The sequence below is a fragment of the Nestor notabilis genome, unplaced genomic scaffold (genome assembly GCF_000696875.1).
Source record: "Nestor notabilis isolate BGI_N333 unplaced genomic scaffold, ASM69687v1 scaffold7921, whole genome shotgun sequence".
NCBI classification, from domain to species: domain Eukaryota; kingdom Metazoa; phylum Chordata; class Aves; order Psittaciformes; family Psittacidae; genus Nestor; species Nestor notabilis.
In genome coordinates, this window is record NW_009916035.1 from 58,051 (window position 1) to 84,016 (window position 25,966).

The 25,966-nt window shown below is 35.1% G+C and overlaps 1 protein-coding gene across 1 annotated transcript in view; it reads right to left on the bottom strand.

Moving 5' to 3' along the window:
- The window catches only part of LOC104413422 (glutaminase kidney isoform, mitochondrial), a gene marked incomplete at its 5' end in the record, with an annotated part of 54,978 nt that overhangs the window by 27,571 nt on the left and 1,441 nt on the right, over positions 1-25,966 (bottom strand). The window contains 8 exons of the mRNA XM_010024408.1: positions 1,982-2,032; positions 2,588-2,654; positions 3,819-3,877; positions 4,143-4,175; positions 11,788-11,846; positions 17,955-18,118; positions 19,973-20,052; positions 20,789-20,918. Coding sequence (XP_010022710.1) covers positions 1,982-2,032; positions 2,588-2,654; positions 3,819-3,877; positions 4,143-4,175; positions 11,788-11,846; positions 17,955-18,118; positions 19,973-20,052; positions 20,789-20,918 — 643 coding nt within the window. The remainder of the gene's footprint in view (positions 1-1,981; positions 2,033-2,587; positions 2,655-3,818; positions 3,878-4,142; positions 4,176-11,787; positions 11,847-17,954; positions 18,119-19,972; positions 20,053-20,788; positions 20,919-25,966) is intronic.

Consider the following 25,966-nt stretch of genomic DNA (forward strand, 5'->3'; position numbering starts at 1 on the left):
ATTTCACCTTTCTCTCATATATACTTAATGATATGTTAATGATACAACCACACGATAGTTTCTCCCAGGATCCCTGCTTCAGTACAGACTATACATACTTTGGTGACAGATCAGGAAATGTGATATGATGCCATCACCTGATGCTGCCTCATTTCTGCAGAAACCAAAAGATAAGCTGGTTTCAACCTGAAGCTGAAATGCTACTCTGAAAAGTAAACAATCTACTGCTTGTATTCTTGCTTTTGCCAAACAGACATTACATGATACTTCATGAAGTTACCTAAGCCAAGTTTGCATGAGTAGTTACTACCTGGAATTCTTATTTTCCGGGTGCCAAACTCAATACATCCTAGTCCAATCAACTGGAGTTGCAAATCAAGAGATTGTCAGAGACGCATCTAAAATGGCAACTGTGTTTTAAACATATGAAGTATTACATAATATCACCTACTTTGAAAAAAAGTGTTTCTAGGTTCTCAGTTTAAGCACCTGCATTTTGTACCCTCAGTTCTCTAAAATGAGAATAATCCATCCTCACTTTACAGAAATAACGGGGGAAAAAAGTTTATTCCTGCTCAGAAAGGTCACAACTTACACAAGGGAGGAAGGAGCATCACAAAAAAAAAAACCCCAAAGAAAAGAAATAACTAGCCTTTTAAGTAGCATCTGAGTGAAATGTTGGAAAGCAAGCATTGTACAGGGAGAAGGAAACAACTGCTGCTCATGTATGAGCTGTCCTTTTTCTGAGGATGGAGCAAAAAGGGGATTTTGCAAGGGTTTAAAAAAAAAAAAAAAAAAAATGACACAGTCATGAAATCAGAGGTTATAATGCACTAAACGAGGTTGAATTAAAATACATAGAAGAGTTAGTTTTGGCATTTCATAACTTGTTAATAGCTTCACACTCAGAAGCCCATCAGGACTTGAGGCAGTGGGATAGGAAGCATCTAAAAAGCATGTTAAACAGTAAATTCAAGTAAATTACATTTTGTTCTCTAATAACAGAAGTTGAGAGTAGACTATTAACTTGCACCTAGTTTCCAATTCAGTAAGAGGTCAGTTAAGGCTAGTCACATGTACCTTACTTCATAAACAGTCATTCCACCTGAAGATGCATCCCGATACAAAAACCTCAGATAAAATTTGCATTCAAAAATACTGTTTGTAATTTGCGTAAGTGCAAGCAAATCTCATGAACCAAAACCAGATTCATTTGACAACTAAATTCTTAAACCACGACATGGTGGTTTGGGGGTTTTTTGCAGGGAGGGACGTTTTTGCTTGTTTGTTTGTTCTGGTTTTGGGGTTTTTAAAAACTATCGCAGACAGACTCAATCAGTACAACTTGAACTGCCTCTTGATCACTATATGCAGCAGACCTGAGTTGTGAATGTTTTAACATTAGGAAACCCTTAGTGAGGAAATACCTCACACTTGCTAAGTTCTCACTTTGTGACAGTTGCAAGTAACTTGCTGAAAGTGAAAAAGGAGAAAAAAAAAATGGGGAGGGGGAATATATGACTAGATTCTTCATTTTAAGCATTGAATTAAACAAAAAGGAGGAGTTACTCATATTACTTCATATATAACACTACCCTTAAGCTTAGAGCATGCATATACCATTCTAGTTACACACAGAGTTTAAAGTACTTCACAATACATTAAAGAGCAGCAACCCAAAGAAACAGAAATATTTTGTCAAACTCACTGAATAAAAGACATTGTAAAACACTAGTAGTTAGGAGGTTCAAGATTATTGCTACTTTGCATTAGCAGTAAAGACACCTAAGTACATCACATAAACAAAAGCAAATCTGGATACATCAAGTGTACATCATTCATTTCCAGAGTTTAACAGAACCTGACAAGTTTTAACTGTAAGCAGATTAAAGCCTTCACATCTATGAACAAATCAGCTTCTACTGCTTATAATAGTAATAATTCTAAGTCTATAACGAGTCTCAATTTTCAAGTCAGTTACCTGAAAATAGAAGTCTAATATAGCAACCATATCCGTGCCTTCAGGAAAGCACTGAGAAAGAAAAAATAAGGAGTCTTTAGGTAATAAAATTATGATTAGCTTTTTTAAAAACAACACTTTTATGGAGACAAGCTAATCTATATTCTTGTCAGGGTATTAAGCATTATGCAGATTTTAAACTAAATATTTATTTCAATCTAACAGTAGAAATATTAAGTCTCATCAGATTTAAAAATAACACAGTGCAGTGAGGTCAATACGCTAGGTATTAAAATATTTTTAGTACAGCTTTCAACATCTTTAAATCAGACAACTGCAAAATGCATTTAGGAGTTTTATAAAGTCATCTGTACAGAACAGATTATGTATTTTATGGCAAAACAAATTATCTTGATTACAATAGAGAAAAAAGATTATAGGCATTCTATTAGAATGACTTAAGCATCACACTTTCTAAACGACAACATTCTGAATAGCAGTATAAAGCATGTACAGTATTAGATTAATTTATGCTATACTGTACATTAAATAAATTTAAAATCTTCAGAGGCTATGAAAAAGCCCCACCACAGAGTCTTCAGAATACAATAAACAAAAGAGATCAACCTTTTTTTCTTTCAAGTAATAGCCGATAGCAAAATTTCTGTCTCCACTCTCTCTTTCAGACTGGAACCTTAAAATAAAGAAATAAAAAATGAGAGAAGGCAGCACAACAAACTTTCCAAGAAAATTACTGAACTTCAGAGACACGTGATGTAATTCACTAAAATTGCATGTAAAGGGATACCTTGCTGCTGAACACGAACATTCTACTAATGGGACAGACGCTGCCTTAGAAGCTCATCCCAGTACACCCAGTTGGAGCGAATTAGCTTTGACATCTGAATACACACAGTAATGGTTATCTACACATACATAGCTGACTTTGAGATAAAGCAAAGCAGCATAAAATCCTACTCGTGGAAGCATACCCGAAAAGGCCACAGTGAAATGAAACACCCCTCAAGAGCTGAAGAGAAACGGTCACTCACTGACAACACTGACCAAACTAGAGAGGAACCTGAGAACCAAGCTGCAGGTCAGGTAACGATTGACTGGTGGCTGCACAGTTTATCATGATGATTAATTAAGGATGAAACCTGAAGGAGGAATCTGTATTATACAAGCATAGGTAATTCTCTCCTGTCTGCTTTCTTCCCTGGTAAAGATTTTACATTAACAAAGCTCAGGAAAAACACTAGTTGATCTCATTCTGCTCCTCTGCAACCTGGAAGCAATTCTGCTATATGGAATCTTGACGATTTTCCCAGTGCTGCATCAAAATGATCTCAAGAGTTTTGGAATGCTATACATTGAGTTAATGAGGGGAATTGTTTTAGAAAATAATTTAAATGTGCAAAATAGAATTATAGAATGGTTTGGGTTGGAAAGGACCTTAAGATCATCTAGTTCCAAGCATAAAGAGTCCCAGTTGTAAAAAGTACGCTTGCTAAACATTTGATATGCAGCCTTCAACTTGAAGAGTTCAATTTTTAATATGAATGCCAGTAAGGTAAGAGCTGCACTTACAGCTCTCACTGCCAGAGCAGCAACAGAGCACTAAGAGTAATGCAATTTTGAAGAGACAACCAACACTTTTACGTGACATTTAGCCACGCTTACGTCGGAGGCATGCATGACTTTAGTTCTTGTAAATTTTAAGCCAAAGACACCCTCTAATATTAGAGATTAACTGATAGTTTCAATATAAACATCTAACTTTGCTGTAAGCTCAAAAGTTCAACTATCAGTTGAGGCATTTTCCACCCAACTTCATTAAGTAAATAAAAATACTTACGTAGCATTACTGAATCCAACATACTCATTACCAGCCATTTTATTCATGAATTGCATCACCTGTTAGAGAGAGAGGATGGGGGAAAAGCATGCTAACATTTTCAGACCTCAAAGAGTTATAACTGACAAATTTAATCCAGCTTTATCTTAAATGTTGTAACACAAGTTTACAAATGCAGTCCAAATCACTAAACATTTAAACAACCAAATGCAGATAAAGACAAAACACTTGAAATTACTAAAATTTCACTTGCAATCCCTTTGCCATCTTGGAATGTTTACCACTGGATTTAGTTAAGAAAAGAATGTTGTAACATTAACTTACGTAGTCAAATTTTTCTGCATTATTTGCTCCTTGCTGCAAGAAAAGAAAAAATAATTTACAAAAATTGTTAACATAAGAAAGAAGTTAGTGCACTTAACAGTATTAGGATTTTTAATGCATATAACTAAGATATGAGGCTAATTAAGTATAAGGTACTACAAACATTTCATATATTAATGAAAAAATTAAAGTGTTAGATAAGTAAAGCTCTAACTATCATTTAAATTAAAAAATACTATAAAAGTCTTATCAAACTACCTGTATGTTGAAAATGAATTTAAACTGAAAAAGGTATGCTTTATTTTAAGCGTTCTCTATTCAATTTAACGTGCTTAGCATAAGTAAATGTGGTAGCTAAAGCTAAAAATACAAAAGCAACTACAATTAGGATAATTATAATGAAAAGACTAACTGTTTATAGATTAGTAACTCAAAAGTATTCATGTATTACCAACAGAGCTGAGCACAGGAAAAGTTCAGGCTACTGAAGTTAAAGTATTTCCATGGCTAGCACCCATACTAAAAATTTAGATGAAAGACTTAAAATAAAATGTTACCCCTTATTAAAAAATAATTGAATCGAATCAAAAAATATCTGATTTGATTAATATCTGATTAATGTCCTACCTATTAAAAACTAAACAGCTAGAATAATAGAATTTTACGTTATGTAAGGGAAAAAAATAAATCTAAATCTCACTTAAGGATGCTAGTGAAACTGAGGGTTGGTTGGTTTACTTTTCTCAGGGAGATGAGGGGTGTTATTTTAGGGCTTCCCCCAGTTTAAGGACATTCTCTAATTTAATAGGTACTAGTTAAAGACTGTATTAATTCTTTATAGGTCTCTGATAGGTGACCTTTCAAATATTTCTGTAGCAAGATGGTTCAAGAGGGGTGGGAGGTAAAAAACAGCACCTGGTCTGCCTGGGGGTCTTTTTCATTTTTGAAGTAGCCAACTAGAATTTTTTAAGGAAGTTTAAAAAACAATGGCACCACATCCACCAGTGGAAATAATGTATCTGGAGAAGATGCTCTTATAAGTAATTTTAGCATTGAGGATAGTCTATTTAGATAACATAATTCTGTTTCACACATCTCAAACAATTCAAGACATTACTTGCACTGTGTTTGGTATGGGAATGGGGAAGGAAGTGGAAAAAAACTGAAGCTTTGTATGAACCAGTATTTTACTTAATGAAACGCATAAAGCCAGTCTCATTTCCCACTCTGTATGTGGATTATGGTGTTGCAGATAATCTCTGAAGCCCATGCACCAGCTCAGCTACAAGAGAATGTGCAGTCACACACGTACGATCACTAGCTGAAAGGAACACCACACTGTTTGGTCAGAATTATGCGCCAGTGGTTACCTTATGCTTAAAGGCTAATAAACTTGCTCTTAAAGGCAATACTCTCTAGCTAATTTACAGTAAGATTTAAAAAATCATGATACATTTCATCAAAATGTTCCTGTATAATATACCAGAACACAAGTCTTAAAAAATTATCTCCAAATCTGTTCAATGAAAAATAATTAAAAGAAGAAATTACCAACTTCATTGAACTGTTGCAGTTGTCAAAATATTCCATAGATCCTAATGCTGTAAAATATGTAACAACATTTAAACCACAAAAACCTTTTCAACCTTTCAAATGCACAATGAACATCTTTTTCTGGGAAAGTGGGTCAGCATTAGTCGTGGGATGCTGCATTGATAACTGTATGGTTAGACACGTATAATAAATTGAAACAAGTTCTTTTTGTTAAAAAAAGAAAGAGGGAGAAAGGGATCATGCTTTCTGCAAAAATATAAATACATAATACTTCACTTCTTTGTGTAGTTGAAAAAATTCCTATCCCTTTAACTAAAACCTGGCTTTCCCAGCAGCATATAAAACTGGTGGGCAAAAGACTCAGTGCAAACTTTTTCCACATCAATTTGTTATAAAAAAAAGTTTTCCTTTTAAAATTTACATCTCATCTTGTATTTTGGGAAGGAAATCTTCTGTACGCTAACTTGGATGATGCGTTTTTAGTCTGACATCCCATACATTTGTATAGATACTTTGTATCAAGCACAAAAGCATCATTACCAACATTAAACTGCCCGTATACCTAAGGGATTCGCCTAAGCAATGACATGACCAAGACCTCAGTAGGGATTTAACATTAACACAGAACTAAAGCAGAAAACTTTGCTTCCATATACATGACAACTAAAAAGCCCAACATACTAGCTTCCCTCTTTCAGCAGCTGACAGAGGTATGCTGCTCCTCCTAAAAAGCTGAAGAGACATAGAGGCAACACACATTCTATGATTAAAATTCAATTGCAAGTGTAAAAACCTAAGATTCAGATTACAGAGCAACATTTCCATAATAACTTAGAGACAAGAAAACCTCTGTTCTTGCACAAGTGCTTCTGGTTTTTTTAGCTTGATTCTATAAGGTTGGGGGCACTGTGAAAACATTTCTCAAAAAGCATTTTATTTAAGTTCAGATGCAATTCATCTGTCTAGAACATCAAAGGAAACATTCCATGCACTAACTCCACAAACACTTAGTACACTTACTGGAACATATGTTCATATACACACTTGTGTACACATGCTCGTGTGTATATGCATATGGAAGAAATTTCTAAATGAATACAAAATGAAATTTAAAATGTTAAGATTGAAGCAGTTTGATAGGCAGAAAATTCAAACTTGCAGAAGACAGCTCAATACAATTTTGGAAATACTTCAAACCACAATGGACACTACAGCTGTCAATCATAAATTTGAATTTTTTGACTGTGTCAGGTTCTAGTGATCTTCTCTTTTTCTATTTTAAACAAGGTAATTTCATAGTTTGTATTTCTACTAGAAAAATATAAGCAGTTGCATAGGTTGCATGCCTACATGTACATAGGAAAGAAGAGACCCATGGATACTCACCAGAGCTTGCAACAACAAAATTAGGCAATATTTATTAGAAAAGTAGTTAATATTAGCCATTTCTCATTGATTAACATTCAGTGTTTACATAATTAGACCATATAAGCTCTTACCATGTGTCTCTTGTTAAAATAATTTTTCAATTTTGAATCTAAACCAAGCTAATAAAAACATCTGGATCGCGGGAAGTTTATAATCTTCTAATAATATAAGATTATTTAAAAATTAATTTCTAGGGGTTTTTTTTAAGCCAAATTTATAACCTATCACTGCATGAAAACATCCAGGGGGAAAAAAAAAAATAATCTTAGTACTATGTCAAGAATGCAAGAAAACATTTCTTTTTTACACTTGTGCATTTTACATTAACTTAACTAATAAGGTGTTTAGTTTTCTGTACTTACATAGGTTTTTAATTTTATGTGTTAATCTGGGCCTGTTCTGTGAGAACTGGTGTCTTGACTGCTTAGCGTGCCATTGCAGCTCTGAAATACTTGAGAGCACACTGTCACCGACAGCATTTGACCCACTAAGACCAATACTGTTGCTGTTTCAAATACATGTAAAAATTATTTGTGTCCTTCAGGTATTAAAATATTTGCCTCTGCGACCACTGAACACATGGCATTTTAAACATCACTACTACATATTCTATGTCAAATAAAGTCCAATACACTGAAGTTATAATAAAAAGCAAGTGCAGAATAACGTGAAGGTATGTTCTATTCAAAATTAGTTACTACAAGAAAATTAATAACTCGGGAATAGAGGAAACTTCACCAAAATAAAGACAAGTATCTGGCAGAGAAGATCACAACACCAACACATGCTTTAAGGTGGTATATATGTACATTTACATGTCAGTCTACCAGGAAGGATAACTGGAATGGGTAGCATTGAGCAATTAAGCTAAATCTGTACTATTTATTGTAACTATATTGTCAAATAAACCCAATAAATCATGCATTTTTCTCACTCCTCAATTATTAGACCATAACTGTATAGGTTTCCCAGTAACTGTATCCTGACAACAAGCAGATCCTTGGCACAGCTGGAGAGCTTTTTCCACCATGCTTTGCCTCATTTAATTTATGACTTATCAGCATATATAGAAAGCTCTTAAATATATCATAGAATCAACCAGGTTGGGAAAGACCTTTAAGATCATGAAGTCCAACCATTCTATCAGATACACCTCGCATGTTTTATACAAAAAAAGCACCCCCCAAAAAAAACCCAAAACAAAAAAAAACCAAAACCAGCAACAAAAAGCTTTCATTTAATTAAGTTTTTTCAGGGTCAGTAAGATCAGCATTTTCATTTTCTTGTACAACACCTTTTCTGCAAGGACTACGATTACTGCTATGCCACCCCAACATGCCTGAATGCTTCCCACATTAATTCGCCACCATAGAATGCCTCTCCCTTCACCAAGCATTCTAGTCTATCACAGTCCGTGTAAGACTCTGCATGTGGTTGTCAGCACTTGGAGGATTTATAAACACTGTATTTGCCCAAACCTTTGCTGTTTTACTAGGAAAATTTTTTATCTACAGATGGAATCTTGAATCTCTGGTGATTCCTTCCACAGCCATCTGCTGCCTTCTACATATTTCACTCTGAACCCTTCCTCTTCACCCCATTTGCATCTCTAATGCACTACACTCCCCAGTCAGGAAAGATACATGTAAGTAGGAAATTGCTGACACAAACACTGGTATGTCTGGAGTTAACAGGCTTTGAGAACCGAGTCTGAAGTTTAAGAACAAAACAACAGCTCAAAGCACTCAAAATCTACCCACACTACAGGCAATGAAGACTCTTCCTAGTCAATGTGACATACAGAAAGCTGAGTGGTTAGAGAGAACTGAATCTATACTAAAACTGAATCTTCTTATTTCAAGCACCTGTACTTCCCTGGAGACATGGAAGAATTTACTATTTTATCAAATATCACTTTTCCCACAAATTTCTGTAATTGCCACTACAATTTTCTTTTTGGCAAGAGTTATTTGAAAGTTTTAACTATGTAATTTATGTAAGTAGTAATAAGGGCAAATGGCTGTACAATTACAAACAAGGGAAAAGGTCCTTAGGGGTTCTGAAAATTTTATTTCATTAAGACTGGCCTACAGGAGGTCCTTTTGTTAAAGCATTTATATTGTAGATACATGCTTTAATTTGCTGGAACAGTCTGTGGAGTGCAATGCAGTACAGCTAGAACAGAGCCATGAGTTGAAGCATCAAAACATAAATATATTGTAGTTCCAAACACATGACAGCAAGAGAATCATGAAGCTGGTAGAAGTATGATATAGTCACGCCTAAGTAAGCCAAACAAATGTTGTACTAAACATGCACACACACTTTCTTATGAATAGCAAAGAGTAAATGTAATGTTACAGTTTAGGTCTATGCTCTGTTCTGAGGTGTGTATGCCAAATTCTTAAAGTCGGAACTGGGGATATGATGCTAAGAACCCCTTTCCCCCCCTAAAATGTTAATATAATACATATCCAGGCAAAAACCATCATCTCTTACCCACAAGTAATTGTAATTTGTGTCAGATATTAAGGGCAGTTGTGTGCAAGAGCATGCATACTAACAGCTGCTAAATTCAGAGCAATGTATGTAAATTTTGGAAGTCTTCTTGAATCAATTTCTCAGAAAGGTAAAATAATGAATATCAAAGGAGGTAAAAGTATTCTTAACACTGAAATACAGCAACAATCTCTCCGTAGCTATCAACATGTTATCATTAGATAAATGTCATACATGGTAAATTCAACCATGCTTAAGAATCTCTTAATTTTCTTGGACTCTAAGTGCCATACAGAGTCTTCAAGATACGCAAGTAACACCTTAATACACAGAACGAACAGGAACTGAGGGCAAAACACGGGTTAACGAAGCCAGCTTTTCCAGAAAATGAAGACATAGATTAGATTAAATATAGATGCAAATTACTTAAATCACTGAATAGTTAGTAGAAATTTTGTTAAATTGGAGATTGAGAAGAAGCTATTTCACAATAAATACAACTATTAAGTAACTTTGCACCTGTGACCCTCTGTGTAATTTTCCTGAGAATATGTTTAGTTTGGTTAGTTATTCAAATGATAAATGGTATCTTAGTGTAAGCAGTACATAATATAATCTACATTTTAATCACCCTGGAAACAAATCATGGAGTGTGATAAGATATGCGTCCATTAGACGTGCAGTTACCACATGCAAAAAATGTTAGTGCAACGCAACACTCTTCATTAGAACATTACAGAAAAAAAAAGAAATTAAAAAAACACTCAGCAAAAACAATCCCCCAACCTTCTAACAAATACCACAATTGCATGCAGTAAACAAATCCATGTTATCTACTCAGAAGTACACCATTTATCAAGAACTGTGTGCCTTCTGCAAGAGGCACATGCTTGTGTCTTGCCTTCTGACCAGTAGGGCATGTTGTAGGAGGACTAACATTTCAGACAAATGTGTTCAGTCAGATTTTTAAAATTCACTATTATCCAAAGTGAATTTCAATGCTCAGTCAACCTTTAAAAAAGATATTAAACGTGAATAAATTTACCTGTCATACTTAAGGCCATTTTCTTTCACCTACAGCTATTAAAGATAAATGTCTTTAAGCAGGAGTTCTTACACCTTCTTCAAATATAAAATAACAGAAAAATCATGATCTAAGTAATTTTTAAATCAACAATTTGGAAAGAGGAAGTAGGAAACACACTGATGGACCTTGAAACATAAAAAGAAAAACAAGATTTTTAGACCTCTGAAGTAACAGTATTAAGTTTTCTACTTCAAAACTCCAGGGGACTGACACGTTCCCTACAATTCTATGCAGGTACCCTTAGGGGGGGAAAAAAAAAAATAAAATAGTATTTTTATTGTGGCTACCAAAAAAAAAAAAAAGGTAGAAAATACAAATAAAGTATCTGGCAAATATTAGCATTACATGGAATTTGTGCCACTTACAACTTCAAGAGACATATACAGCTATTCTAAGGAAAAATCAAATACAGTTTTCTAAACATCTCAAGATCACGGACTAAAAATGTTGTCATTATTCAGCTATTCTTTACCCAGTAAAATACAGATAATTGCTTCCAAATACACTTATTATTTACATTTAACATCCCAACAGAAACTATGTAGCATCAAAGTTAAACATGATTTAGTTGTAGAGTATGTTAATAGCAGACAAACTCAGTATTAAAACTGACATATAGCTTCATTGCTCCTGTACAGATTACAGTCTCTTGCATTTCTTTTGCACAGCAAGAAATATTCTTGTAACTAAATAAGAGCATTAGACATTCAGAAACATGTTTCTGAGTGCTACAGAGTATACTACTGAGGATATATTCTTAGCATTTAACAAGTATGAGACAATTCTCTCAAGAGAGTATCAAGTACTGTGCAGTTAAAGAAGGAAACAAAACTAAAAACTCTAAGGAAAAAAAGAGTCTTTCAGCTGCACTGTTACTTTCGAAAAACTACTAATCTAATACTGCATTTGTTTGGAAGTGTTACTGTTTCCAAAACATCAAAGCTCATCTACCTGCTCATGAGTAAACTGCCATCCAATAATGCACACATAAAATGACAACAGTTCATTATCTGCACAAGATACTTGTTCTACTTTGCATTAAAATACTCTGAGAGAAACTAAAAATTAAGTTTTTACCTTGATTAAAGATGTGATCACAATTGCTCCAGCATTCACCATAGGGTTATGAGGCCTGTCTGTGAAATCAAGTTTTCAATTATGAATACATGCCAAGACACATTTGTCAAACAAAACTAGAAAAGTGATTAACGGAAAAATGACAAGTATTAATTAGTGTTTAAGAGAAAAATTACAAATATTAAGGTAAAAACTAGTATTAATATATGACTTAAAGTTATGATTATGGAGTATCATCCTAAATAAAAAAATATTAGTCCAACATTATACAGAAGGTCTTGTAATTGTGAGCAAAGTATTTTTACACATAAGAGCACAGCCTTACACTGATGAACAGCCCAGTAAATTTATCTGTTTGGTGTCATTTCTTTTCTTGAACATTCTGAATCCTCTCTGAGTGTTTGAAGATTTGATCAATGCCACACATCCAAGTGGAACAACCCCTAAAAGACTCTCCCATTTTTCCTGCAAGTTACCAAGCCTCAGCTGTTTTAAGTGTCCAGACAGGTCTTTAAACAAAAAGAATTCCAGTTTTTTAATTTCTTTATTGCTGTACATGAATACAAAGTCCTGTTTCTTCTAAAAATCAAGAGGTTCCTATTAGCAGCTCCTGAAATACAACTAACAATTTACTCATCCTCACGAGAACTTACTTTATAATTGACTTGCATGTACCTGCTACACTGAAGTTTCTTACCACTAACCTCCACAGTAACAGTATTTTTGCATTCCCAGACATTCTAGCCTGCTCACATGAATTAATCTTTTCCAAAAGAATTTTTCCTTATCAGCCGTTTTCCTTTTCCCAAATACTTTCATTCATCAACATCTACCTCCTAGTTATCTTCTTTTGTTGCTGTTTTAACTAACACGTTTGCTGTACATTTTAATTAGGATGTTGATTCTTGAGAGTCCTGGTGTCTGAAAACCTCAACCAATTCTCAATACATTAATATTGTGACAAGTCTGAATTATTCCTTTTATTTTCTATTACTTTATCTCCAAAATAGTCATTCTAAAAACACACAAAAAAGTTTTCACTATTTTTCTATATAATATACACACAAACACTAAAAAGAACTTGAGAGGATTGCTTTTTGGAGATGAGTCTGACATTCACAGTATATACACAGACACGTATTTTCCCCATGAAAATTCCACTGGCTGTGGTCAACAGCACTTAGCCAGATATGACTATGAGATAATCTCAAAAAACTAATCATCTCAAGTTCCTTTTAGTATTTTTCAGAAAGTCAGTATTAAAGGAACTTTTATAAAAAATATCAAGTTATTCTACTAGTGAAAAGCTAAGACCAATACCTTGGGGCAAATATATTTGACTTTTGATTAAAACCAGATTTTGAGTAGGAAAAAAACATAGCATTCCTATTAGCCTCCTAACTCTCTCTCTCCTTAGGAACCATATACCTGAACACCAGTCAAAGGCATTTCAAGTCAAATGACAAATCCCAGCATTGCAGACTGCTGGCCAGACAGAACATCTGGAGGTCATCTCCTCCACCCTCCTACTTAAAGCTAGGCTATTGCCAAGGTTACATCAGGTCAGTCATGCCTTTATCTGAGTCTTGAAAACCACCAAACTGGCAAATCCCCTAACTCTAGAGCAATCCTGTTCCTTGTAGATGGCAAGTTTCTCCCAACATCCAGCCTACGCGCCCCAAGCTGCAGTGGGCAGGCCACTGGCCCTTGTTATACCATCTGCACCTATCAAGAAGAGTTACACAAATCTTCATCTTTGCAACTGCTCTTCAAGAGGTTTAAGTGGCTCCCAGGGGAGTCCCTAACCTCCCCTTTTCAACCGCTCCTTGGGAGTTATGTGCCCAGAACTGCACAGCACTTCAGCATTCCTTCACTGGAATGGCAAGAAACTTTGGATGAAATTAGACATGGGCTTTTCTGAATGTGCTGCTGAAATGAAGTTATATTTTGTTCCCCCCCTTGATAAGTCACCATGGAAAAATCATTGTGGGAGCCTTCACAGCTATGGGGAGATAGAGCACTCTGACTTAATGCACACTAACAAAAGCTCTTCTCTGAGGGTCTCCTACTGCTGCACATCACAGATTTGAGTAGGACACCCTCCATTAATTCACTGCTGCCTCTTCTAAGCAGAATAAACTGTCAGGCTACCCAAGACTCAGGAAAGCAATTTTCACTATTATCCCTAGACAGTGAAAGCACCAGATAATACTACTATCCAACATCTCCCCTACAAAGATATCTGTAATTGACAGACAATCCTTCTATCTTGCCACAATAGCTACAGGCATACTAGAGAGGTGGTTGATGCCCCAAGCCTGTCAGCATTTAAAAGGCATTTTAAATGCTTTAATAACATGCTTTAACTTTTGGCCAGCCCAGAAGCAGTCAGGCAGTTGGACTAGCTGATTGTTGTAGGTCACTCCCAACAGAAATATTCTATCCTACAACAAAGAAACTTGCCAAAGACTTACTATACACTGGCCTTTTTTAAGGGTCAGGATGCCTAAATAAAATCTTCTGAAAGATTCCTGCTTATTTCAAAGAAGAGCTGTCTTCCACTCCCATCAATAATACTTCCATTCCCAGGTATTTTTTCACCTCTTAGGGATGTATAGGTTCTGACGCTACATTAATTTTTAAGGAAAGTCATATATAGGTCTCTTTCTAAAGCAGCAGCAACTACTGATTTACTGCACAGTGGGTGCCATCAGCAAAGGGATATCACATTGTACAATAACAAGGAATGAAGGTTGATACCATAATTGCACCGAAAAGGTGAACAATCGCATCTATTGTTAGAGATATCAAACTCTGCAAAGCCAACTAACATCACTAAACATGCACTATATATAATCAAGTAACGACGACGATATACTCAGACTGAAAAAAAATTCTTTTATGAGACTTGCAGAGAAGTTGCATATTACTGTATCATTACACTCTGGGGTAAATTCATGTTTTTAGCCTTAATGAAAAGCACAAGTTTTAATAACCCTTCACCTTTATCTGCGGTGCCCTGATTAAGTCTACCACTCATTCAACAATTTTCCTCTTGCATAAACCACCCACCTAACAGCCTCTGAATAATAAATATGTTCTTCACCAATACAGGACTGTCTTCCCTGTGGGAAGGAGATACTTGTCTGGAACAGCCCTTTACCTAGACAGCTGCAACATATTTAACAGGTACATCTAAATTCAAAATAAAAGTAAATATAATTTATTTAGTTACCTGAAAATCTCCCCACTGAACATCACTACTGAAATGGCTAAAAATATGTCATTTTTAATATCTCAAACCTGTTTGACAGTTCGCATGACTGCTCTAGCAACCTGCCATGCAATTACGCCATAGGCAAACCAAACCTTTCCCCTAATAAGCTCAAGTTACAGTGCTTTGCCTCTGCCAGTTCTTCTGACCTTTTTTGCCCATCATTTGCCTTAGGCCTTTCTGGTACGACTGGCTCATAGTCTTTGAGCACAGCAAGCAGAGGTTGCCACACATCCACAATACAGACATTTTTAACACCCATCATGGCAAGTTCTTCCTGAAATAACATCAAAATGTGTTTGTCCAATATAAAAACTTAAAGAATGACATCTTTAGTTAACAAAATCGTTCAGCAGAATAAACAATTTCCTGGCAATCCCTCATTTAATTACAGTGCAACATTTATTACTGGACTAAGTTCCACAAAATTGTATTACAGGACTAATTTTGCAGATTATCATAAAGAGAAGGTCATGCGTATGGATAAGAGATACTAACTGTACATGTACACAGGTATTGTCAGACATGTTGCATCATAAACTCAATAGGCATGAAAGCACCTGCAAACTGCTCCATGGTCATTACCAAGAAAATTATTCCTGATGATACCTACTTCAGACACATTTTACTATGTAAAATTCTTGAGCTATTTCAATCAACTATAATAATCAGTTTTTAATTAAAATGGGAATAGCTGTAATCCTCCAGAACTCTGAATTGTTTGATGGGCTGTGTGTTCCTTCTGATTAAAAATGTTCTAAAATTCAATATTCATAAGGCTGCAGAAATTCACAGATTTCCATTGTACAGCACAGATTTTATTCAAAACTTACAACAAAACAGTGTTACTAAGACTCGCTAAGTTGGCATTTTTAGCTATGATTTAAAATTGCCTTGTAATAGTCTCCGTACTTTCCAGCTTGAATCTCAATACTAGTAAACAAAGAAATGGAAGAACATCCTATTTTAGCAGTCTTTAATGCAGTAAGTATAAAAAATAGCTAACCAGTTTTCAAATACCTATATATCACTTCATAAAATCCTGATTACAAAAATGAAATTCAACTATATCAGAAACAGAAAGCAGATTAAATGTCTTTATTTTCAAATCTGATCTTCAAAGTAGTTATGTATGTTCAAACTGCCAAATACTCGACATATCCAAACTTCACACGTCAATTTAAATCTTCCTATATTAACTTAATCATAATCCCTTCTTCCCTCCTCTTCCTTCACTCACATAAACTCAACTTCCCTTTCTCTCCCTATAACTGAAATGTTCCTATTTATTAGACTCCTACCTTCTGCTTTAAATACTCTGTTTAAGGACTTTCCAGGTTATATTCTAACGCATTTTTCTCACGTCAATTGTATCAGCCACACAAGAACACACTTAAAAATTACAACTTTTACCACGTGAAATAGTCTTCTCTACCAATTTCATGCACACTGGTCAAACTTTCAATAATCCCAGTTCTCTTATTGCATAAGTCTTATAAACACTCTTTAAGTCTACCCGTAATATAAAATAGCCCAGTCTAACAATTCACCTTCTCATAGTTTAATTTTAAAAGTACCAATAAAACAATTATTATACTGTCTCTAATTCCATTAAAAATAAAATAAAGCTTAAAAAAGGGAAAAAAACCCAAAAAATAAAACCCAAAACACACAAACCACAAAACAAAAGAACATCTATATTAATCCAAAGAAAAAATGAGCAATTCTCAGCACCAAAGCTGTTTTGTTTTTTTTTTAATGAAAGCTTTCTTAGGACACTTCACACTGTATGACACTGTATGTGGAAAAACTGGAAAAGCAAAAACAAGACAGCAGAGCTTGACAAAATGCTTAATTCCCTCTTGGCAATATATATGCATGTTGGTATTTCACTACCACTTACTACCATAATAAAAACGAAGGAAAAATTTGTCATGATCTATTTTGTGTTTAAGTTTGGAAAGATGATTGTAAAGTATGTACTAAATATAATTAGGTACCATTAATATTTTAATAATATAGATATTTAAGTCAGAATTCAATAGAGTCCTTGATAAAAATATCATCCAAGCCCCAGCTGTTAATTAAATATTAATTTCAATACCATGGCAACAGAAACATTGTCTGTTCTCTTACCGAGAAAGATCCGCTAGAAGAAACATTTGTGTTTCAGAGATAACACCCAGTATTTCCTCTAAGGCTACGTGACTCACCCAACTCAGGTTTTTGCCTCAATGCTTTTAAAAATAACATTTTCATGCTTGAGAATTAGTAGAACATGAAAAAGAAGGTAAGAAGGTAAGTACTGTATGAGAAATTCATGCTAAAGCACTCTTGCCACAGGAAAAAAACCCAAAACACTGCTTTGAATCAGTAGCCAAATTCAGTTTAGAATAATCTGCGGGAAGATGCGTTCAGCTTTGCCTTCTGGAAACTACCCAGTGCTGGCCTTTGGCACCAGCACCTGCTTCTCAGAGGGTTGAGAAAGGAAGAAACATGCATGTTTCTTAAAATCAGTTTAAGATCTTAGATTCTTTCACCATCATTTTTACAGAAGACATGATTAAGGAACATGTGCTATCAACACATCTAAATAAATATACATTTCAAATACTTGCATTATCAAAATCCACTGGTTTTTCCTACAGCTGGATAACTAGCAAATAGAACAGAAGTAACAAAGCATCTTTTAGTAGCATTCTAAATTAGGCTGAAGTGAGTGACAAAGGATAAGCCTACCTTGCTGATGGCAAAATATTTTGGGACATTGTCTAATAGTAAGGCTTAAGAGGATATGGTGAAATGAACAGACTGGAAAAAAAAGAACACCTGCATAGCTCGAGTCATGATTTTCTAAAATGATTTGCATTATTAGGTATTACATATCTCTTACCATCTTCATTCAGGAACAATTTGTTGAATCTTAATCCACTAGGCTCTTTACCAACATATCTGTGCACATACTCTGTGCCAAGATCATTAACAGCAATAGCATATTTCAAAGGCTTTACACAGGACTGGAGACAGAATGGAACTTTGGTATCGCCAACAGAATGCCTGGGAAAAACAAAATGAAGAGATTTGGAATTTCTTGTTTGCCAGCTGTGGCAAGCAGAGTGGTAAATGCTTCATCTGTTCTTTAAGACTAGGACTCTTAACAAAAACACCCCCAAAACCAAATGCATATTACTACTAGGTCTCATTTTAAACAACATGTCAAAAAGCTTTAAAGGTTTCAACAATTGCCTCCATAAGCTAAGCATAACAAAGTCAGGTGCTGGTGATTACTGCAAATATAACAAACTAAAACAATGTTCAGAAATGGGTCTGTACCAGAGAAAATAAAATCACCTCAGACCTCTAGTACCACACTTACCCTACTCAATTGCAAACCATAGCCGACACGAATATAGCCCCCATACAAACTCATGTTTATATAAGCAAAGATGAGATTCAATATAGTTTTAGAACTTGAGGGCAATAATTAAATAGCTGTATTTACATTCCCTTTGATAATGGCATAGGTATTTTATAGCAATTATTAAATGCTATCTTTTGGACAGTTTACTTTCAGCATCTAAGACTGCATCAAAGAATGACTCATACAAGCAGCATATGCCCAATCTAGAGCAAAAGGCTCCAAGCAACCACTTGTCTGGTGCCAAAAATCCATAGCATACTTGCTTCTTTTCTTTGCAGACAAGGTTTCAGAGTAACTCGCACAACCATTTTGTCATTATAAAAACTAACATTACACACCATTAAACATTATAAAAGCTAACATGATAAAAACTTTCATTAGTACATGTTATATCTGAAACAAAGCAAAGCATCAATTTAAAATTTTTAAAAGGGAGAATAATTTTGCTTTTAAAGCTGTTTTACCATTAATAGATGGTAATTCAGACACTTGAGCAGGGAGCTGAAAAAGACTTCAGCTCATTTGTACAGCTCTTCCCCTACAGATTATTAGCCATATGTTCTATAAGAAACAAACATACAGAACATAAAAGAGAACATTAAAATGAACACCAATCCACAATCACCATAAGAAAGCCTGATGCTCTTTTCAGGAATGCCCCATACATCTAGGACATATTAAACACCTAAAAATTATGTCACTCAGAATATACAGTATGACTATCAAGCTGCAGGCCAGCAGAGACGTGCGAGTTGATGAGTATCTGGCCCTGTCTAGGCACAGAGGCAGGCATGGAATAGTCCACCTTACTTCTCAGCTAGATGGTGTGAGATAGCCCTTTACACCCAGCTCATAACTGACTCTGCTACACTGAGTCACAAATAAAGGAAAAATAAAATTAAGATCACTCTAGCTACATCCAAGACCTACATATACCCTTACAGGACAAAGTTTCATGAAACTGAAAAGAAAAATCATGTTAAATTCTGTACAGTTTCCATCTTTGTTTTCTCTTCAAAAAACATGGATCTGATTTTTTTTTGTGACATACAGCAATCATATGAAAATGGTACAGTAAGAACATTGAGATGCAGAAAAAGTACTTTCAAGTACATCGTGACCTACAGAAAAAGTAACAGAGCTTGAAGCTTGCATCACCAAAGATTAATACTACATAAGCATTGTCTCTATCCTGTCCTTTGATAATGATCAAAATTACATACAGCTTCACTGCTGTTTGGATCATATGCATAACATAACCCAGTTCTAAATACAGTACTTACAAATACTATTTAAACAATATTTTATAATGGCAAAATAATTCAGCTTAAATAGAAAAGTTGAAAAAGTTAAGAAAGATGACCAAGTGGATTTTACTTCCCAACTCCAATAAAGCTTTTTCTTTATTAAGCTGTGAGATACCATGAAGTGCTGTATGTGTCAAATAGTTCAAATAATTGAAATAACAAAATCTAAAAGTTAGAATATACCTCTGTCCATCCACTGTGCAAAGTGACACACCCCACAAATCAGGGCTGAACTTGGCCAGTTGTGGAATATAGTCAGCAACCTATCACAATGTGAATAAATAGAGAGAGAGACATTACAACATCCAAAATATTTATGTATATGTTAATAGACATTAATTAGAATAAACGTCAATGGTACACGAGGTACCAACTGCATTATTCCACTAATAACCACCTTGTGTACCTAAAATTTCATTACAAATTATTATATTCATAATATATTATGTTCTTATATAGATCATTATAAAACCATTTTTTCAAAGTGCAAACTTCAGCACATTCCAAGAGGACTCTCTCCTCTCTGTTACAGCATATTCAACCTTTCAAATCATAAAAATTTTAGCTTGTAACAAAGTTTGGGGGTATTCAATTAATTTATTAGAAACAACCACTAGAATAAATTTTAACTATTAACATAGGTATGGTGTTGACAATTATTTGACACACAACCCAGCTAGTTGTGTAGGGTAGCATAATTTTTTATATGCTGTTTAATCTGACAAATTGTACAGCAGTTTTATAGTTCATGTAAAAGAACAAACACCACTCTTTTCTCATTCTAATCTCAAAACTGTAAAGATTGTTAGAGGTAAGAGGCTATATTTCTAACACAGTTTAGAAGTTGCAGACATACCTGAACTTCCAACACTATATAATCAAGTTATCAGTTTAACATTTTTGCTAAAATATTAAAAAAAATCTGTCCACTTAAAGAATGTATTTGGTTAATATCAAGAAATCTATAGAAGTTTGAAGTTGAATTTACAACAAGGTTACCTTTCCTCCAGATTGCTTTTTAGCACTTTCATAGAGCTCATCAATATGTGAAGTAAACGACATAAAATCTGGAATGACAAACTTCCTCCTGAAAGCTTGAGTAAGCAACACAATATTACTTTGTACACACCTGCAAGAAGTTAAAAGAAGTTTATTAGTATTTTTGACATAGTACTGCCAAAAAGCCTACTTAAGTAGCAACTATATGCTATTTCAATAAGGACCATCAGTCCCTTGGAGTTATATGCTTACAAGAACAAGCCTTTTCCACTACATAAGTTTGTTTTTAAATTATTTACAAATGTGTCATTGCATTCATTCTTATACCTTTTTACTTAAAGCTCTTATCTGAAGTTTCAAATGTGAGGCTGTACATCTAGATACTATCGATTTACCTTTGAGTAGCACCTAAGCTTGAAAAAGGGATCTAAACAACCCCTTTCTTAGGATCAAGATATGTGAAGGTCGTCTATCCTAGCCCTTTCCCATGTAAGTGCCAATTTCAGAGTTAAGTCAAACTTCCAAGGTTCAGGGTTGGTCTGTCTCACTTCCAACTAGCTTCACTATGAATGGAGTGAGAACCCTGCCGACAAACCAAATTGGAACCAGGTTCCACTCTAATAAGAGCAAAACCTGTGGAATTACTCAATAACATCTTCTAAACTAAGCAAAAGTTAACAGTGAACAGTACTGCAAGTCTCTTACTTCAAAGTACCACCAGTTAAGACACCTTTGCTGCCTTTTAGCCCAGAACACAGTTACATTATCATCTACACCCTCTAAACATCAGCCGATCTGGCACATTTAAAAAACTGATGAAGTAGAAAGGAAAGGACTTATCAAGAAGAAACAGAAGAAAGGAAGGATAGTAACACAAGCTGAGGATTGCTGCTGGAAGTGGTGTGCCTGTGGGGGGGGCTGCGCAGGAGCAGACATGGGAATTGGAAGCCATTATCACGTCAGTTGAAATATGACCTGTTAAAGGGTATTAACAGCCCCATCCCAGTGCAAGGAAAAGAAAGGGAGATTTAACACCTAATACTTTCATTAGCACATCCATACTCTGCTTTCTGGCAGCATTGACAAAAGCAGAAACAAACTGTTAATACAGACAAATGGAAAGTTAAGAATGTGTAAGCCTTCCAGTGAAGTAACACACTAATTTTTAGGGAAATATTTCCACTTGGAATAAATACTTACAATAATCCTAATACTAAAAGTCATTATCAGTTCAAAATTAAGAAGCATGAAGACCAATGAACAGACAGAATGATCTTCCCTTTGAATCCCCCTCTCATTTTTTAAACCTTTGGTCTGAACTCCTTTGAACTTGGAGAGACATTATCCCAAATTCAACTGACAGCAATTTCAAATGCTGGCAGGCACTACTTCCCAAGAGTGAAAGAGAAACAATAGAGAACTTTCCATTTCTATTGACATCTTAAGAATTGCTCTGTCTGTATTACAGAGTTAGTCTGTGTTAATATTGCAGTTGAGCTGGTTTTGTTGCAATTTATGTTATCCACTCCTTTTTTATGTCTCTTGCAAAAAATCCTGTTAGTTTTTGTTCCCAGCAGCCTCCAATCAGTTACACCAGGTAAAACAACCCTTTTTCACAGGTAATTAGTAACAGTTACGGCAGCTAGGTGTGCAGAAGGAGTAACAACATAACACGCCTTATGTTTATAATTCATTTTCAGTCCTATATTGCCTGCACTACCTGGACAGCAGTAAGCACTCTTCTTGGTTCACCTAAGCCTATTAGAACAACTCAATAAAAAGTGTGGAAAAGAACAAGAACGCAGTATGCACTGAAATACAACCCTCTGAAACCACATTACACTCTTGAAACAGGAAGGGCATTTATACACTTACCAACTTACACCAACTCTGGAATGCTCACTTCCTAGAGACTGAAAATCACTGCAGAAACTGCTATGCTGGCAAAGGACATTGCCCGTTTCTGCAAGTAGCTGTTGTTTCCAGACTTCTGCCAAGGTCAGTGCCTGGGTATTTATCCTTAACCCAGGCAAATGATATGAATTCACAGACTAAACTAAATACAGGAGTTTAACTAATCTAGATGGGTATTCGGAACGATAACTGCATAGACAAAATAACAGAGGTCCTAGAAAGCTCCAATTAAAGGGGCAGTAATACTTTCAGTCAATAGGACACTAGCCTTGACAGCCTCTAATATTCTGAAACTGACATATCCTCCCCACCAGAGTTTCCAATTATTTTATGTTCCAGGTAACCCTTCAGAGATGAATGGTCTCAGGCTCAGAAGTGGAGCAGTAGGAAAAGATCAGGGAGGAATTTAAATAAATGTCTATATTGATAAATAAAAATATTTCTACAATCAAATTTGATGAACAGCTTGGCCTTATCTCCCACATACTTTAGTGGTGCTTAATGCAGGTACACTAAAAATCTTCCAACCTCAAATTCCTCCATTTCTCCTAACTTTATAACCTCACCCTAAAAAAAAAACAAAAACAACTGTGTCTTGTCAAATCCCAACCCAAGCATTTCTTTCTCTATTTGAAAACAGGTCTTTCAAACTACAAAACTTCCCCAGTACATTCACGTTATGAAGATTAGGCTGCAAGTCTTATGATCTATAGTAACTTTCCGTGACTTGTACAACCTGAAAGTAAGTTTGGCATTTGGTTGGGTTGTTTTATGTTTGGGCTTTTTTGAAACTGAATCTTTGGACTTTAGCATAAAGTTAGAATCATTTTGTTTCCTTTATCATACAACCTGTCACATTTACTCATTACATTTATCTTTTTCAAGTTCTGGCTCAGACTGCTGATTATTGCTCCCTTACTTGCTAAAAAACCAAAAAACACGGTCTGAACTCCCACCAGTTCTGTTCAGCTATCTATACAACTAAATGGAAACCTTTTCTCCTGTTTTAGCATTACAGAAAGGAATGTAAAACTTCATTGCCAACTAGCAAGACTAGGTCTGTAGAAGTGCTCAGTTATATCTATTAGACATTTAGAAGGAAAAGTGATGTTATTTTGGCAAATGAAGTATTAATATTATAACATAGCAGAAGTTCATCTTCTGTCAAAACTTTTCTAATTACTCAAAGAGGATGAAAACACTTACTAATACCTGGGTTAAGCATAGCTAAAAATGAAAGTTTTCCTCAGGATTTGTAGACTAAGAGAGCAGCACAGCACCTCTGCAGCAAATAGATAACCATGTCTGAGATCCAGCAACAGATTGTGTAGCTTAGAACATAAAACATATCCAGATCACTGCTTCCTGCCCACGGATCTGAGGAAATTTGGCTAGCAAGACCACAGTTCTAGGTCAATAAAGCAGTACAGGCACCACCTTGTGACAAAGCCTAAGCCTACAAAGCCAAATAAATTAATCTGAAAAAGAATCAGGTTTAAACCTGAGTTGTAACTCTTACTCAGTAGCTATCATCTCATTCAAGTGTAAGGCATTTTCAAAACAACTCAGTTTTGACTGTCTCATGCCTCCCCCCCCCAATATTGCAGTTAAAAAATAGGGCTTTTTGCAAGATTCCTATTTTTCTGTTAGATTTCTGAAGATTAGTGTATACAATCTTTCATATTTGTTGAGCTGCCCAAGTTTCATCTAATAACAGATAGTACTACTACTATATTAAGTAGTACCATAGGGTACCGAAAAGAAAACAATTCACAGAGCAGACTAACTAGCCTGCTGTGCTGCTTTCAGTAAACACGCTGCTCTCAGTGAGGTACCACTCATTCTGCAAAGACCATGTTATGTTAAATAAATGCAACATGAACAGCTAAATCACTATCTCCAAAACATGCAGCAGTGAAGCCTTCAATTCGAGAAACTCTGGAAATGAAAGATTAAAACCCCAAATCGTTGTGCATGTAACATCGATTCCCCCACCCCCCAAAGTTTTATTTAGGTGGAGAACACTGTAAAGCAAAAAATCTTCAAAATAAAGCAATTTTAGTCAAATTGGAGCCTATTCAGAATAACTAAAAAGGTCTTGAGACAGATGCATGAGGTAACATGTTTTACAAGTAATTTCTAATGGACTTCATCGATTCAGTCAAGCTTATGCTATCACTGCTCCACATCACTTATCCTTAATGCTTTATTTGATCTAGCAACTTTGGATTCAAATTCAACAGCAGAACTATACCACTGACTTCTAAGTTCAGGGAACTGAAGCTTCAAAGTCCTGAGGTAGGTACAACTGAGTAGATACATTATTGTATTTCACACCTTAAATACTTGGAGAAGAAGAAAAAACACAGAAACCTTGTACAAGCCTCTACACAGCAAACGCAGTGCGCCTAGGAAAGACAGAAAACTGAAGTTTGGGGGGGGTTAATTTATAAAATGATTAACACCTGCTGCTATGTGGAAAGAGATTCACTTCTCCACCCTCTGTATAAGTCTTTGTTCAAAACTTCCTACACAAGAAGCAACCATGTAAGCTTTCTATAAATTATCATAGTAACAACCACTCCACTAATACAGGGGATCAAATCCTAGAGCTGAGACATAAAAATAGGCTTATCTTGCTAAACAGGAATCACGTGTCCTTTTTTTAATGTAGAGCCCTTGCCTAAAACATAATCCATAGTTTACTCCTACAAACAAGCTTTCTAGCATAAGTGCAATGCATAATAGCAAAAGCATTTTCTTTCCAGTCCAATCACAAACCCAGGAAGGTGTCGGACTGTAACAAATTAGTTTTCACTGCACTGACAAATAACCACCGAAGACCTGGTCTTGGACTTAAATACAGGAATACAGTTAGGCTGTGATGTACCTTTAAGAAGTATCCCACATTTGATTAAGGAGTTGACTGGTTTGTTATCTTGTCACATAGTTTTTTCTCAATGTACTTCCAAAAATGTTTATACATATTAAAAAATATATAACATATATAATTTATATTTACATAAACTGTGTAAATAAATATGTTGTATACTCTATATACTTAAGTATATATACTCTTATATATATGTAATAGATACAATTTTATACATAAACTCACCTTTTTTATACACATATTTCAAGCTTAACAGAGGAAACAGCACTAAACAGCACTTGTTTACAAATTCAAAAAATTATACAGAACAACAAAAATGTACCATTTTGAGAAAAGTATACTCTTCACAAAAGCAGCAAGTTTTAGGTATT